Source organism: Sturnira hondurensis, unplaced genomic scaffold (genome assembly GCF_014824575.4).
Source record: "Sturnira hondurensis isolate 20B ecotype Veracruz unplaced genomic scaffold, ASM1482457v3 Scaffold0021143, whole genome shotgun sequence".
NCBI classification, from domain to species: domain Eukaryota; kingdom Metazoa; phylum Chordata; class Mammalia; order Chiroptera; family Phyllostomidae; genus Sturnira; species Sturnira hondurensis.
The window spans coordinates 29028971-29045424 of record NW_028093774.1 but is presented as its reverse complement, the minus strand read 5'-3'; the positions used below and the strand labels follow the sequence as shown (position 1 = coordinate 29045424).

The following is a 16454-nucleotide window of genomic DNA, read 5'->3' as shown; positions in this document are numbered from 1 at the left end:
CAGAAGTCCTCTCACTTCTTATTCATTCAGCTTTTTTTGTGTTGACCAGTATGAGTGGTAGCAATGGTTGACGGTTACACACACCTGACAGAACAGTCAGAATGGAAACAAAAACCTACAGTGTGTCATACATGTAACAGCAAGGTATGTGAGTAAAGTACAACGGAAGCAGAGAGAAAACAACACTGGCAGGTACTTATAGAAGGTGCCTGCATCTGGAACCGCCACTCAATCCTGCTTTAAAAGAAGTTTCCAGTGTTGCAGCTCTGTCCAGCTAAGCAACAGTAAAATCACACAAGGCTCAGGGCTCTATGGGACTCAATAGCCACTGAGGGTCTCCAGGGAAAGAGTACTCAGTTAAACTTATTAGATTTCATTCAACTCCTGGGCCAAGCTACAGTATTTGCGAAGCCCCTAAGAAAATATAGAGTCTTTATTCTGTCCTAGAGAAATGAAGGCACAGGCAGCAACTTCATACATACAGACTAGTTTAATCAATGAAGGAGGCAACTGGAACCAAAACCAAACAAACGACCAAATGAGACTCAAGCTAAATTAATGCAGTATTGCCCCTAAGCTAGGGACTAAACACAGGAGGTAGAAAACAGACAAACCTGTTGTTAACTAGAACCAAAAAGCTAAAACTAGAACCAGCAAGGTTTTGCAAGGCAATCTTACAAATGCTCTGAATGCCAGAGAAGAGGATGAGCCTGAATACACACGACGCCAGGATGAGTCATCGGCGGGGCCTTGAAATGGCACTGAGGAACATTTCTCCAGAATAGTAACATTAACGACTTCAGTTATTACCTAGTGGTAGTGAGTCTAGAAAACAGGCTTGGGGAAAGCATCCTCAGAATCAAAAAAATGAAAAAAATCTAGACATAATAAATGTGATGAGCCATCTGCAGAGATAACACACCCTAAGGAATGTTTTACAAAAATGTTTGCAGAGAAACTCAGGAAGACCTGAGCCCAACACTCCCAACTCAGATTAACCACGTATTTTCTGCCTCTGCGCCTCTGCACCTTGTTCCTTCTGCCCACTTCATCTTCCCTTGCTCTTTTCTTCCCTTTTTTCAGTCTATCGAATAAACAATTTTTCTTACAAAATACAGGCATCATCTTTTCTCAACCTGTGCTTGAAAACAGAATGAATCATTTTCTCATCCCTACTGCTTTTGTGCTCTGTGCATATTATCTCCAGCATCATCTACTACAGTGCTCAGTCCTGTAGGTATTTGTCTTAAAGGACCAACTGAGTGGGCCAGGAGAGGGGAAGAGGGCTCTGTTTCTTGCAGGAGTTGTGTATCAGAATCTGTGGGTGCAGTAGTTGTGGTTTGCATGATTGGCATATTGAATATTATGATAGATTTAGGGCCACGAGAATCTACGTGAGCCATGAGATTTCTATGTTTATTAAAAAGAATCCCACTTTTGTTTTGTTTTTAATGGGAAAGAATGGCTTAGTAAGGAAACAAATGTGTAAACAAAAATGTGCAAATTGCTATTAAAGTATACACAAGGCCTGGCTGGTGTAGCTCAGTGGATTGAGCGCGGGCCTGCGAGCCACACGATCACGGTTCAATTCCCAGTCAGGGCACATGCCTGGGTTGTAGGCCAGTTCCCGGCAGGGGATGAATGAGAGGCAACCATACATTGATATTTCTCTCTCTCTCTCTCTCCTTCCCTTCCCCTCTAAGATAAATAAATTTTAGAAAATCTTTAAAAAAAAGTATACACAAGATTAAGTAGTATAAAGCAAAGGGAGGATTAATTCCCCAGGTGGGCATCACAAGAAACTACACAGAGAAGGAAATGATTGATTGGGTCTTATAAACAAAGAGTTTACCAAACCAGGCAGAGGGAACAACCTTACCAAAGCATGGAAATTGTGTAACATTATAAACATTACTCTGTGTTTATTCTACTCTTACACACTATTCTAAGAGTTTTTACATGCATTAGCTCATCTGATACTGTCAACAATCTTCAAAAGTTTATACAATGTTATCAGTTAAGTACCACTACTTGTAAGAGACCTAAAATAACTGACTTAAATACCGCAGTCTGTTTCTTTTCTTCTGAAAACCTCAGGGTCTCAGGCTCCTTTTAGCAAACTACTCTAAAGCTAGTTGTGGCTTCATGGTTCAGGATGTTAGCTAGAGCTCCAGCCATCACATCCACATTCCAAACAACAGGCAAGGGAACATAGGGAACTCAACAACTGTCATCTTATGGAGGTTCTTACAAGTTTCCACATATATCTCATTACCCCCAACTAAGTCCTGTAACAACAAATAGTTGTAAAATACTCTAGGAAATATATTTTTTATTTTGGGCATCACTTCCCCAACCAAAATTTGAGGGGTTCTATAACTATAAAAGGAGAATGGGAGATAATTTGCAGTTTTTGTCACACCCTTATCTCCATTTTTCAGATAATGAAACTGATATACAGTGGCTGCATTCTTTTCATGGTACATTCAGGGATTTCAAGAAGTTTCTTCTGGCTTGTGAGTTAGATGTAGAGTGGGAAGAATGAAGGTTAATGGACTATAAAATGGTATGATTTTAATTCTGACTACACAATCAAAAAGCTAATGGGCAGTGAAATACACAAAACCCAGGCAGCACTAAAATGCATTAGACATAACGCGTAAGTAATCTCAAAGCTAGGTGAGAGCTGGTTTGCAGATCTGGGAGATGGATTTACTAATGGTCAGTAATTGAAGAGTAAATCGATTCAATATGACATTGCCGACTGCAGTGGCCGATTACATAACATTAGCTAAAAGGACAACACAAATTATCTGACCCATTTTTCAGTTTCTTCCTTTCTTTCAATGTCTATCTCTCCTCTAAAAACAACAGTCCAATAAAAGGTAGAATCATTTGCATTTCATGCATTCTGATTAAAGTAAAATGATGCAATTATTACCTCACAAATATCTTACCTTTATTTGATTCAATGTTAAAATGAGAAATATTTCTAAGTAACATATATACATCATTAAAATCAAGTAGTACTTGTCAAGCAACTGTTCAACTCAATCTACTACTTTTCATGCCCCTCTCTGAACCCACGTGCTCGAGAAGAGCCTATGTCAACTCCATCCCTATAGGCAGTGAATCATGATCGGGGCAATTGGTGAAGAGCACATTCTGCTTGCTTGTGACTATTTTAGGCAAAGAAACAGTCCCTTTACCACTGGATGTTGATCACTGGCTGATTGTAGTCAATTTGTGAACTTGAAGCTGACAAGATTAAGATTGGCAGAGCAGAAAACTGAATTTACATTCTTGTTAACCAAACCCTGGAAAAGCTTCTGAAGTGTGAGGCAATATGTCCCTTATTTGGTTAATTTGAATTGAGCTGTTATTTGCAGCCAAAGAATCCTGATATTCTACCACGAGGTAAAACAGAAAACAAAACTCAAAACAACAGCAGTCACCTGTCGACTCCTCTTCTGCCTTTCTCTCTTCTCCAGAGGAAACCCCTTTAAATTGAGCCATTTTGCTAGGTGACTTATTTATATGCTTCTACACAATGTGCTTATACTGCTATTTTCTTGATTTTTTCATAGAAAGAATGCTGATTTTCTACTATGGGAGAGAAAATCCAATCATTTGCATATCTCTTCTCTTCCCTGCTCACAATATAGTTTTACCACTTTTGATTAAATAGTGCTTACATTTCTTTTCCCATAAATAATTTGTTGCCCTTCGGAGTTAAAAATTATTCCCCACCCCCTTTTCTTTGCATGGTTTTCCATGTGCCTATTATTAGTTCACAAACTCTCAGAGTTGTAATGTACTATGAAAGTGCTTTTTGCCTTCTTATTAAAAATTTTGGCTTGGTCTTCTTTCCCTCCTCCCTCTTTTGTCCTCTCTTCCTTTTATTTCTAAACTCACTTCCATTCCCTTCTCCCTCCATACCAAGCAACTACTCTATGGTGATTATGTATAATCGTACCTCCTTGCAAAACGTAGATTTTGTGTATATTTTAAATGTATATAAATGGCTTTCCCACACATGTGTTCTATTTCTTACTATTTTCATTGGGTACTGCATTTTCATGATGAAGCCACACGGCTGAAGTGGACATCTGTGGTTTGTAACTAATGCAGAATACTTAATCGTGTACTTCATTTCTCCCTATCCTAACCCCCCTGCATGGATACCTAGGTTTACTCCAACTCCGTAACATCACAATGCTCAATAATGAAACTGTATAAAAAGTATCTTTGGGCTATTAGGGCACGCAAGCACGCATATTTTGTTCTCTGCATTAGCTGCATTTGTGTTTCTACACTCCCATCGGAACTGCATTAGGATTCATATATGCCCACCCCCACCACTTGGTATTTAATTTTCTAATTTTTTTAATTCTAAAAGGTATAGAGTGGTTGTTTGGAATTTGCATTTTTCTAATTACTAAGGAGTTTGACAACCTTTTGCATTTCTTCTGAAATTTGCCTATTCACATCCTTTGCTCGTTTTCTCATTGGCATTCTCTTGATTTACACTTCCTTCTATAGTCTACATTTAATTACTCATTGATTTCAAACCTTTCCCCCTCTCATTCTGTCATCCATCTATAGATCTTTTGTTATTATATTTAATATAATTAAATTTCCTGGTTTTGCTTCATATCATACTTTTAACAAGTCATTTTCCAGCTATAGGTCACAGATACATTCACCCACATTTTCTTGTATTAAATTGTTGCTGTGTTTTAAGATTTATTTATATTTAGAGAAAGGGGGAAACATCAATGTGTGGTTGCCTCTCAAGCACCCCCTAGTGGGGACCTGACCCACAACCCAGGCATATGCCCTGACTGGGAATCAAACCAGAGACCCTTTGGTTTGCAGGTGGGTGCTCAATCCACTGAGCCACACCATCTTCATCAGTACCATCTAATATAAAACTCTCCTGTTCTTATCATGTCACCTTTACAACATATTAAGTTGCCACATAACTATGTTCTGTCATTGAGCTTTATTCACTTGCATTGTTTTAAGGCCATATCAGTTTTTACTATGATTTTGTAAAATGTCTTAATACCTGGTAGGGAGAATCCCTCTTCTAAGTTATTTATGGACCTTATTCTTCCATACACATTTTAGAGTAAGTTAAGTTTCCTAAAATAATCCAACTGGAATTTGGTTGGAATTACATTGGTTTCCAGATGAAATTTAGAATGTCCACTTTTACAATATTGTCATCCCACTGGAAGCATGCAATGTTATCGGATCATTTGTCTTATGAGAATTTTAAAGTTTCTTCCAAGCAGATTTTGTATATCCTTGGTTAATCCCTTTATACTCTTTAACTTTTGCTGCTACTGTGTAATGATGTTCTTTGGACTTCCATAGGCTGACTCTATTCTGGCAGCTTTGCTGAATCTCTTAATAGTTCAAATAGTTTGTTGATTGTTGGATTTTCTAGGTATGTATTATTCACAAAGAATTTTTTCCCTCTCTCCTCCAAACCTGACACATTACCGTTCTTTCCTTATAGTGTGAGCCAGAATCCATTCTACTGTGATAGGCTTCCTCACTGAGCCTTGGTCTTAAAGGGAATGTATTTACATCTCTTCACTACTAATGCTTACTGTGTATTTTTGGTATATAAACCTTAGCAAGTTTTTAAAAATCTGTTGATAGCTTGATGTTTATATTTTTCATAAATAGATAAAACCTTACCACATTTTCCTATATCAACCAAGACAGTCATGACTGTTTTCCCTATTGTCCATTACTGTGATAGGTTTTCTGTGATACGAATATAAAATATTCCCGAGATAAAACTTACTGGGTCATTTTTTAAAATACACTCTTATATTTGGTTAACTGATATTTTCAACTGTGAGTACACATTCATAAATAAAATGAACTTTTTTTCATTTTTGTTTAGTTTTGGAATCAACATTACATTAGCCTTAAATTCTATTTAGTCAACAATGAAGATTACCAGGCTTTCTGGGTCATAATTGGTGTGTGTGTGTGTGTGTGTATATATATATATATATACACATATACATACATACACATATATGCACATGTATATGTGTTTATAGCTTTATTCAGATAATCTGCATATCATACAATCCATCTATTTAAAGAGTACAATTCAATGGTTCTTTTATTCATAACTGTGCATCCATAAATAAAATTTTAGAATATTTCCATCACCCTAAAAGAAACCCCATCCCCTTTTCTGATACTTCCACCAACTTCCCATTTCCACCCTCCCCTGCACCTCAACCCCCCACCCCTAGGCAACCACTCATATGTCTTTCTTTATAGATTTGACTCCTTGGGACATTTGATGTAAATGGAACCACACAGTAATTGTCATTTTGCATCTAGCTATTTTTACTTAGCATGTTTCCAAGATTCATCCCAGTTGTAGCATGTACTTGTACTTTATTCCTTTCAATGGCTGAATAATATTCCATACTGTATAGATATAACATATCCCACCCACTTGTCAACCAATGACCATTGGGTTGTTTTCACCTTTTATTATTCCTAACTATTCCCAACTATTATGAAGAATAATAGTTAGAAACAGTCATACACTAATTTTTGTGAGGCCTATGTTACCCAGGGATGGAAATGCTGGGTAAAATGGCAACTTGTTGAATTGCTTTAGGAATTGCCATTGCGTATTCCAATTGGCAATGTAGCTTTCAATTTCCCCACATCCTCACCAACACTTTGATTATAACCATCCTAGTGGGTGTGAAGTGGTATCTCATCGTGGTTTTGATTTGAATTTCCTTGATGACTAATGATACTGAACATCATTTTTTTGTGTTTTAAAAAACTTTAAAAATCATTTTCAATATAAGGGTCTCTCTTAATTGGTGAGTTTAATCCACTCATACCATTTCTACATGGTTGAACGCACCAGGTAGTCAGTTCATTTTTCTCCCTGAACACCTCCATCCTGATGTTTTTGTCCTCTTGCTCCAATTTGGACTGAATACCGTATTCCTGCTACAAAGCTGTTACCCTCCATTATGCTGGGCTGGTAGGTTTTGAGGATCTTGTCTTCCTTGATTTTTCCCCTTATTTTTTTGTGGAGTACATCCTTCAGTAGCCTTTAAAAACCTACATAAAAAGTAAAGTTTGAAATTTTGTATGTCCGAAAACATTTTTAACTTTACACTTGAGAGCACCTCGACCAGCCATAGAATTACCGATTTTAAAAGCAGGATCTCCTGAAACCTAAATCTCCAGTTCAACCAGCGAGTTTGATTAGCCATGAATATCCTGCAATAAATTTAGTACAAATAAATTTGGTTTCTGAGTTTTAGAGAGGAAGTAGGAAATGTTCACTCAGCGAAGGATGCTTCAAAATTTATTATGATCTGTGTGTTTCAGGCTTTTGCAGGGCATAAATTCAGATAGCTTTTGTCCTCAGAACTTTAAAGGCATCGATTCACCATTAGTTGTTATGCAGATTTGCTAATGAGGTGTCTAGTGCACATGTCATTTTTGCTCTTAAGTGATTGCTTTTCCCCATCTCTTGGGAAACTTTTAAAATTTTCTCTTTAGTTTTGCAGTTCTAAAACTTCACACTAGGACTTGGTGTGGGTTTTTTCATTATACTCAACACTCTGTTAGAACTGAAATTCTGGAATAACCTCTTACATTATTTCATTTTAATAATCCCTTTCCCCGTTTTAAAAAAAGCTTTTTAATTTTGTAAAACTGTTAGTCTTCTGTGGTTTTAATTTTTTCTCTTTGAGTTCTATTTTCAGAGATATTTCCTCATCTGCATCTTCCAACTACTTTAGAATTTTAAGTATTTTTAAAAGCACTATTTTTATACCCCTGTTGTTTTATAAAGGCAGTATTACCAAACATTTTTTTAAACCAGCTATTCCCACTTACAACACAATTGGCATTGTCTCAATCCTAAATATCTTGAAAACATGGTTCCTCATTGTTACATAGTACTCCATCAAAAGAGCAAATATTTTAAGCAGCATAAGGCATTATGAAATCTGTGTTTTTGATGTTTGGCCTAAGAAGTATCAGGAAGACAGGGTCAGTAATCTAGGTGAGAAATGAAAGACTTATCTCAGGCACTAGTGGTAAAGACGAAACGACAGCTGACAGATTTTAGGAGGTGGGATGGCACAGAACTTGGTAAAAGGCTGGTTAGAAGAAAAGGGAAAAATCCAGAATTTCCCTCAGGGTTATGGTTTGAAAAACAGCAAAAATAACTATATTTCTAAAAAAATAAATAAATAAATTTTGAATATGTTCAACAGTGAACATATTTTGAATATGTAAAACCTATTGTTCAATCTCAAGTGAGTCAGGCTAGATCATAGCCAGAATGTAAGCTACATTTGTCTATAGAAAAATATTTCCAATATTACAATCTCAGAAGGAAGTCACTACTAACATTTAAAGAGAAATGTCAAAGGTTCTAAAGTAACAATTGTGTTTTTCATGACAATATTACTAATGCAAAATATAAAATATTTACAAATATTTTTATAATTTAATCTATAAAGATATTTTTATTTTAAATTAAGCATAAGAAAAGAAAACCTTTAGAGAAATTAACTTCATGACTAAGATTCTTTGAAGAAATATTTAAAAGGATGAAAAATCAGCAGTAAACAAAAATTCAGGTTCAAAATTATGAGTGAAACACTATGGGAGAAAATTTTATCATAATATATTATGGTATTTTGAAATAAAAGCAGTCATTCTGCTATTATCCTTTTATTTTTGTATAGTCACCTTGAGTCTCAAAATGATTCTGCAAGATCATTTTTTTCATAAGTATAATATCTGTTCACTGTTTAACCTACAACATTAAAGTATAGATGCAAATGTTTACTAAACATTTTTATTAAATAGATGCAAATCCTTTTATTTCCAAAAGTTTAATTCTATTTAAATGTAACATATTCATATTCATATTTAAATACTCCAATGCTATCTATGTATATTAAGCAAGTCGGAGCTCAAGTGAAGTCTAGTTTTTTAAATAATAAAGATGATTTAAAATGTAAAAAAAAATTGAGTTTAAAAAAAATACCCCAAACCACCTGTTTTTTTAAAAAGGAATCTTTTTTTTTTTCAGATTTTATTTATTTATTTATCTTTAGAGGGGAAGGAGAGAGGGAGAGAAACATCAATGTATGGTTGCCTTTCGAGCATCCCCTGCTGGGAGTTGGCCTGCAGGGAACCAGCCTGCAACCCAGGCATGTGCCCTGACTGGGAATCAAACTGCAATTCTCTGGTTCGCAGGCCTGTGCTCAACCCACTGAGCTACATCAGCCAGGGCACTGCCTGTTTTTTTAGCCATCTACTTCTAAAAAGTCCTTATCAAAGATATTTTTTTAAACCCAACATTTACTTTACTAACTCAACAGATGGGTTTTAAAAATGAAGAAAGCAATTTTACTTTCAAGTCACTGATTATATATTCAACTGGTGCCTTTCAAAAAATACATAAAGACTGAATTAAACCGTTGTCAACATTTTTCCAGGACTGTTTGCTAACTGGCTTGTTTTTACTATGAGCTGTATACATGTCTTTCATAGGTAGGACACAAAAATAGTTATTTGCAACTATAAAATCTATGAAGTAAACTTCTAATGCAATATCACTGCTTTTTCCTTCTCTTGTAAGAATCATTACTATGAGTTCGAACTCGCTGGTACACAGAGGACGATATTTTCATGCTGTCTTTCTTTGCAAATGTCTTCTCTATTGCTCCAGGTTTCCAAAGTAACAACTGTGCGTCTTCTCCTCCTGTTAGCAAAGACTCATCCTGCATATTCCAACAGAAAGAACGGACTGTAGCAGCATGCCCCCCCTTAAGGCTGGTCACATGCATCAATCCTGATGTAGTACAACTCATTAAGTGAATAATTCCCGTGTTTGTTCCTCCAACAATGAATAATTTGTCCATCTTTTCATGATATAGGCCACCAATCAAGTAGTCCAAAATACCTCCTTTCACATCAATTACTTCTCTAACATCCTGGATGTTCAAACGTGTAACTGGTTCATCAGTATCCAGATGATTAAGATCCCACCAACAAAATCCTTCATCATGTGTCATGCAGTATATCTGTTTATAATCTTCCCCAGACCAACCAATATAGCTTACTGATGAAACTGAGTTACAAGTTGTAACCAGTGCATCTTCTTCATTATCAGCACTAATATCAAATACATTTACCAGGCCATCAGTTGAACCTGAGACTACCATGTTGGGATTGCTGGGATGGAAACATACTTGAGTGATATCATCACTATGTGTTTCTGAGTATGCGCCCAGTGGGTCCTTAGTAGTAGACAAACCTTGAGAATTCATTCTTGCATCCCAAAATACCAACAATGCATCATCATCAACTTTTTCTGTACCCGCACAAATGACATGATCATTACAGCTGATATCAAAACTGATAAAAATATTGGAAGGGTACCCCTTGAACAACTGGACAGGCTTTTCACTGGCTAATCGAGCATCCCAACATTTCACAGTGCTATCTATACATGACGAATACACAATGTCACAAGAATTTGCAAACCTGACTCCATTAAGTCCAGGGTTTCCACTAAATTCTCGTAGTACATTTAACCTTTCTTTATCATATATTCTGATTAATCCATTAGAACATAAAACGGCGACCAAGCTTCCTTTTTCCGCCTGTACAGTCTTTGATGTGTCTATGCCAAGCAGGTAAGTAGGCTCTTCAGTTCCTGAGGAACGTTTAACAATGTTCAGATTAGCAAACTGTTCCTCAATCTTCTCCATATCAGGAGTGGCACTCAAGGGCAGTAAAAATCTGTAATAAAAATATAAAAATTAAAATTAAATCCACAGCTTTTCTAAAACTGTAATTAAATCAAGGACATTGCCTTTCGAAAACTGACATACAAGATAAAATTTGTTTTCATACTATAATCATTTCCTACCATGAGGTAACTAAATTACCTCCTTCTGTCTTACCCCCCTTACAACAGGATTTTTTATTTTAATTGTATTTTCCCCATTACCATTTATTCCCCTGCAATTTCCCTCCCCCATAATTTACTCTTGAACACCAAATCTACCATGTATACTTTTGTGCCAGTAAGAGAATTTAAAAACATGTACATATACTGAGTAATTGTTTTTCAACTCAAACCCAATTATTGGTCCTACTCATGTGTCCTCAGCATAGGTAAGATCTCCACTTTGGAATCATCTGCACCTGGTCCCAGCTGCCTTATACAACTTGAGAATGTGAACATAAGTGTATAGGGAAAAACAAAGGTATCCCACAAAGAGGTCCATGCCTTAATCCCTAAAACCTATAAATATGTTAGATTATATGGCAAAAACAAACTGAGGTTGTAGATGGAATTAAGGTTGAAAATCAGGTGACTTTAAAAGGGGGAGATTATTCCGAATTATCCTGATGGCCTGATCTAATCATGAGTGTCCGTAAAAGTAGTAGGAAGTAGAAGGTGAGAGTCAGGGGGAGATGTTCCTCTGGAAGAAAGGCACAGGGAGCTACAGTGCAGGTTTAATCACAGGAGCTCAATAAGTGGGTAGCTTCTAGAAACAGGAGAAGGCTAGGCAGGAAGCATCTTCCAGATGGAAATGCAGCCTTCAGGATTTCTCTACTACTACTACCAAGACCGACTTGGTGCGTATTCAGACACACATAGTGATATCACTCAAGCATGTTTTGTACTTTTGACCTCCAGGACTGTAAGATAATAAGTGTGTACTGTTTCAAACCACCAAGTTTGCAGTGATCTGTTAACAGCAGCACTAGGAAACTAATACAATAGAGATTCCCAATATGGAATTCGGGAAAAGTGGTTCTTAGGCAATTGCAGCTTACAAATGGTGGAGCTAGAATTCGAACTTAGGCATTCTGGTTTCAGGGATTTTGCTCTTAGCCACCGCACTAGATTGCCTCTCAATGATAGGCTGCATGCATAACAAGAGAAATATGCATGCTGGGTGACTTCACCACAGATTTTTCTATCTTGCTTTCAACCCAGAGTATTCTAGCCTATTTCATTCATTTTTTTAAACTGAATTTATTGGTATAACACTGATTAATAAAATTATATAGGTTTTGGGTGTACAATTCCATAATACATAATCTGAATATTGTATTGTCACACTTTCATTCTTAAATGAAGTGATTTTTCTGTTGCTTTAGTGATAGATTTTTAAGTGTTTATCTTTTTTTAAAAGATTTTATTTATTTATCTTTAGAGGGGAAGGGAAGGAGAGAGAGAGAGAGAATATCAATGTATGGTTGCCTTTCATGCGTCCCCTGCTGGGAACTGGCCTGCAACCCAGGCATGTGCCCTGACTGGAAATCGAACTGCAATCCTTTGGTTTGCAGGCCCGTGCTCAACCACTGAGCTACACCAGCCAGGGCCTAAATGGCCTTTTAACAGTAATGCTGAGGTAGTTACCTCCACAGCATAACTGATTAGTTTTTCAACCAGAGAGGGTTTCTGTCCTTGAACATGTCATGCACGTGTGCTTCTGCCTCACAACTACAGAAATTGCTGTGTCTCTGCCTAGAATACTTTCCCCATTTCCCTACTTTTTCTTTTTCATGAGTAACTTCTTTCTCTTATTCAGGTCTCAGTATGTCACCTCCCAGAGAGACCTTTCCAGATTAACCAACATAAAGTAGTCCTGTCACTCCCTATCATAATGCCTATTTTAGTAATTTAAAAATTAAAAATGCTTAATTATGAATTATTTCAAATGTACAAAACATAGGAAACAGGATAACAGACAACCAAACACATATTACCCAGACTTAACAGATGTTAACATTTTGTTACATTTGCATCAGTTTTTTTAAAGAAATGGAACATTAGACACTACTCCTCTGCTTAAAAATTTATTAAAATGGTATCACACGTATATATAATTTTTTGCAATTTGTTCTTTTCATTCAACATTTTTAAAGATTTCATTTATTTATTTTTAGAAAGAGGGGAAGGGAAGGAGAGAGTTAGAGAAACATCAATGTGTCTTTGCCTCTCATGTGGCCCCCCACTGGGGACCTGGCCAACAACCCAGGCATGTGCCCTGATGGGGAATCGAACCAGTGACCTTTTGGTTCGCAGCCCGTGCTCAATCCACTGAGCTACACCAGCCAGGGCTCATTCAATATTTTTGAAAAACCCTATTTTAGTTTTTGTCCTCTTTCTCGCTTATTTACTGTCAATAAATGATTGCTGAATAAATGAATAGTTGATTCGACTTCCACACATTTAAAAGCTGACGAGTTTCAGGGGAAACAGAATAAACCTAAAAGGATATTGCATGAGTCTGTGTGTTTGGAGGGGAAGCACTGCTCATGGAAATTAGTAAAATAATGGTATTTCTTAAAAATACTTTAAATAAAGCATTAAAAAAGGAAGTATGGAGAAAAATTTGGGGGGAGAAGGAACATTAATATAATATTTTTTTACCACAAACTATTGCAATTTTTCTTAAAATGTGCATTTACTTAAGAGTGTACTGCCTATACACTCCAAAGAAACCCTTTTTAATTCCAGATAAAAACAACTACCCACTCTTGAAATATCCGAGGTGTTAATGAGATTAAAAAATATATATATTGTTTTTTACTGCTTCACATTTGATCTCTGCATATGAAAACCCAGACTGATGAGAATTTTAAATAGTAAGAAAGTTTAATGTGGCTTTTAAGCTAGTAGTTTACAAGACTATGAAATGTTATACCCAAGCAGGACAGTAGTATTACACGCCTCTCCATTTGTCACCTAGAATGTGTTTCACATCGAACGGTCCTGCAAGACTTTAATTCAAAGGATTCTGGTGATTGATAAGGCACATAGCATGGGCCCTAGATAGAATGTCACAGGAAACTAACAATTTAAAACTGTAGCAATGGTAACCATCACAAAGCTTGTCCATGTGATATACTATTTAAATGAAGCACAGTACTCAAAGGAAGGAAGAAAGAGGGAGAGAGAAAGAGAAAATAAAAGAGTAAGAGAAAAAAGAGAAAGAAAACAAGGATCAGATGTATAGGTCGGTATATACCCCCCAAAACTCTAAAGCTATAAAGCTTATAGTCTTCCACAGATATGAAGAATAAAATACTTTAATCTCTCAGGGGAAAACAGAAAACTGCTAGCTTATGGTTAAATACACATTAGTATGCCAGTGTGTCATATTTGAACTATAACTTCCAAGGCTATATAGTTAATTTTTAATTTTATACACTAATGAATCATTCCAAAATAAATACCCTTTTTTACTTCTATGCATAGCCCTTATCTGAGTTTTCTTTGCATGATCTACTTCCCAGTGCTCAAGAGAAGCCCATAAGCTCCCTTTTGTTCTCACTGCATTCTCACCACGTAACCTCATTCACATTCAGGTTCTGAAGTGCCACCTATATGCCAATGATCTCATCTCTCTATTTACAAATCCGTATTTCCAACTGGGGTCTACTACCCATTTCTCCTTGAATGTGTTCCACTATATCCCAAACTAAAACTCATTATTTATGCTTCCCTGCCAAGACTTTCCCTAAGGAAAGGAAAAAAAAGTAAACTTATTTTTTTTCCATTTTTGTCAAAGGTATTGGTACCACAGCACTCTGATCTACCCAGCTATCAAAACCAAAACTTCTCAGAAATATCAAATTCTCCTAATGCCAATTTCCAAACCCTATCTTAGAGCTACAGACTACTTAGAAAAGTATTAGTTTAAAACTGTTTCTGTGGATCAAAACATTATTGACGACTTCATATGGTTCAATCTAAAAAAACCTTATGAAAGGAGCAAACAAGATTAATCATAATCCTAACTTTTATCTTATTTGTTAGATGCATGAAAGGAAGCTTAGTTAGCATTCTCTATATTGAAACACTATTTAGAGATGAGAATGTGGAAGCTTTCTTTTTTAAAATATATTTTGATTATGCTATTACAGTTGTCCCATTTCCCCCCTTCATTCCCCTCCACCTTGCACACCCTCTCTCCCACTGACATTCCCCCCTTTAGTTCATGTCCATGTGTCATGAGTTCTTTAGCTTCTACATTTCCCATACTATTCTTGCTCTCCACCTATCTATTTCCTACCTACCTTCTATGCTACTTATTCTCTGTACCTTTCCCCCTCTCTCCTCCTCCCACTCCCCTGTTGTTAACCCTCCATGGGATCTCCATTTCTGTGGTTCTGTTCCTGTTCTACTTGTTTGCTTAGACGTTTTAGCTGTGGTTATTAATAATTGTGAGTTTGCTGTCATTTTACTATACATGTTTTTTAATCTTCTTTTTCTTAGATAAGTTCCTTTAACATTTCATATACTAAGGGCTTGGTGATGATGAACTCCTTGAATTTGACCTTATCTGAAAAGCACTTTATCTGCCCTTCCATTCTAAATGAAAGCTTTGCTGGATAGAGCAATCTTGGCTGTAGGTCTTTGGATTTCATAACTTGGAATACTTCTTTCCAGCTCCTTCTTGCCTGTAAGGTCTCTTTTGAGAAATCAGCTGACAGTCTGATGGTAACTCCTCTGTAGGTGACTGTCCCCTTATCTCTTGCTGCTTCTAGAATTCTCTCCTTAATTTGAATCTTGGGTAATATAATTATGATGTGCCTTGGTGTGTTACTTTTTGGGTCCACCTTCTTTGGGACTCCCTGAGTTTCCTGGACTTCCTGGAAGTCTATTTCCTTTGTCAGATTGGGGAAGTTCTCTCTCTATTTGTTCAAATAAGTTTCCCACTGGTTGCTGTTCCTCTTCCCCTTCTGGTACCCCTATAATTCAGATGTTGGAATGTTTAAAGATGTCCTGGAGGTTCCCAAGGCTCTCCTCAGGTTTTTTGAATTCTTGTTTCTTCATTCTTTTCTGTTTGGTTGTTTCTTTCTTCCTTCTGGTCCACACCATTGATCTGAGTCCCAGTTTCCTTCCCATCATTATTGGTTCCCTGTATATTTTCCTTTATTTCACTTAGCATAGCCTTCATTTTTTCATCTAATTTGTGACCAAATTCAACCAATTCTGTGAGCATCCTAATTACCAGTGCTTTCAACTGTGCATCTGATAGGTTGGCTATCTCTTTGTTGCTTAGTTGTATTTGCTGTGGAGCTTTGATCTGTTCTTCCATTTGGGCCATTTTTTTTTAATCTTGTCACGGCTATTATGTATGAGGGGCAGAGCCTTAAGGTACTCACCAGGGCGGGGCAACCCAGTGTCTGGGTTGTGACACTGTATGTGGGGGCAGGGTCCAAGAGGGAACATTAGCGCTTGCTCTGCTCTCCGTTGGATCAGTCCCTTCCACTGCTTCCCCTACGCAAATTGGGCCTTTCTGGTGCTGATTCCTGGGTGGGTGGACTTGTGTATATTCTAGGACCCTGTGGGTCTCTCCAACAAACTCTCCTGTGAGGCTGGGAGT

General features: G+C 36.8%; 1 protein-coding gene across 2 annotated transcripts in view; it reads right to left on the bottom strand.

Moving 5' to 3' along the window:
* Nucleotides 1-9275: 9275 nt before the first annotated feature.
* WDR89 (WD repeat domain 89) overlaps nucleotides 9276-16454 on the bottom strand; it is a 45312-nt gene continuing 38133 nt past the window's right edge. For both annotated transcript variants that reach the window (XM_037031568.1, XM_037031569.1), the window contains exon 2: nucleotides 9276-10839. In XM_037031568.1, coding sequence (XP_036887463.1) covers nucleotides 9648-10808 — 1161 coding nt within the window. In that variant the 5' untranslated portion in view covers nucleotides 10809-10839 and the 3' untranslated portion in view covers nucleotides 9276-9647. The remainder of the gene's footprint in view (nucleotides 10840-16454) is intronic.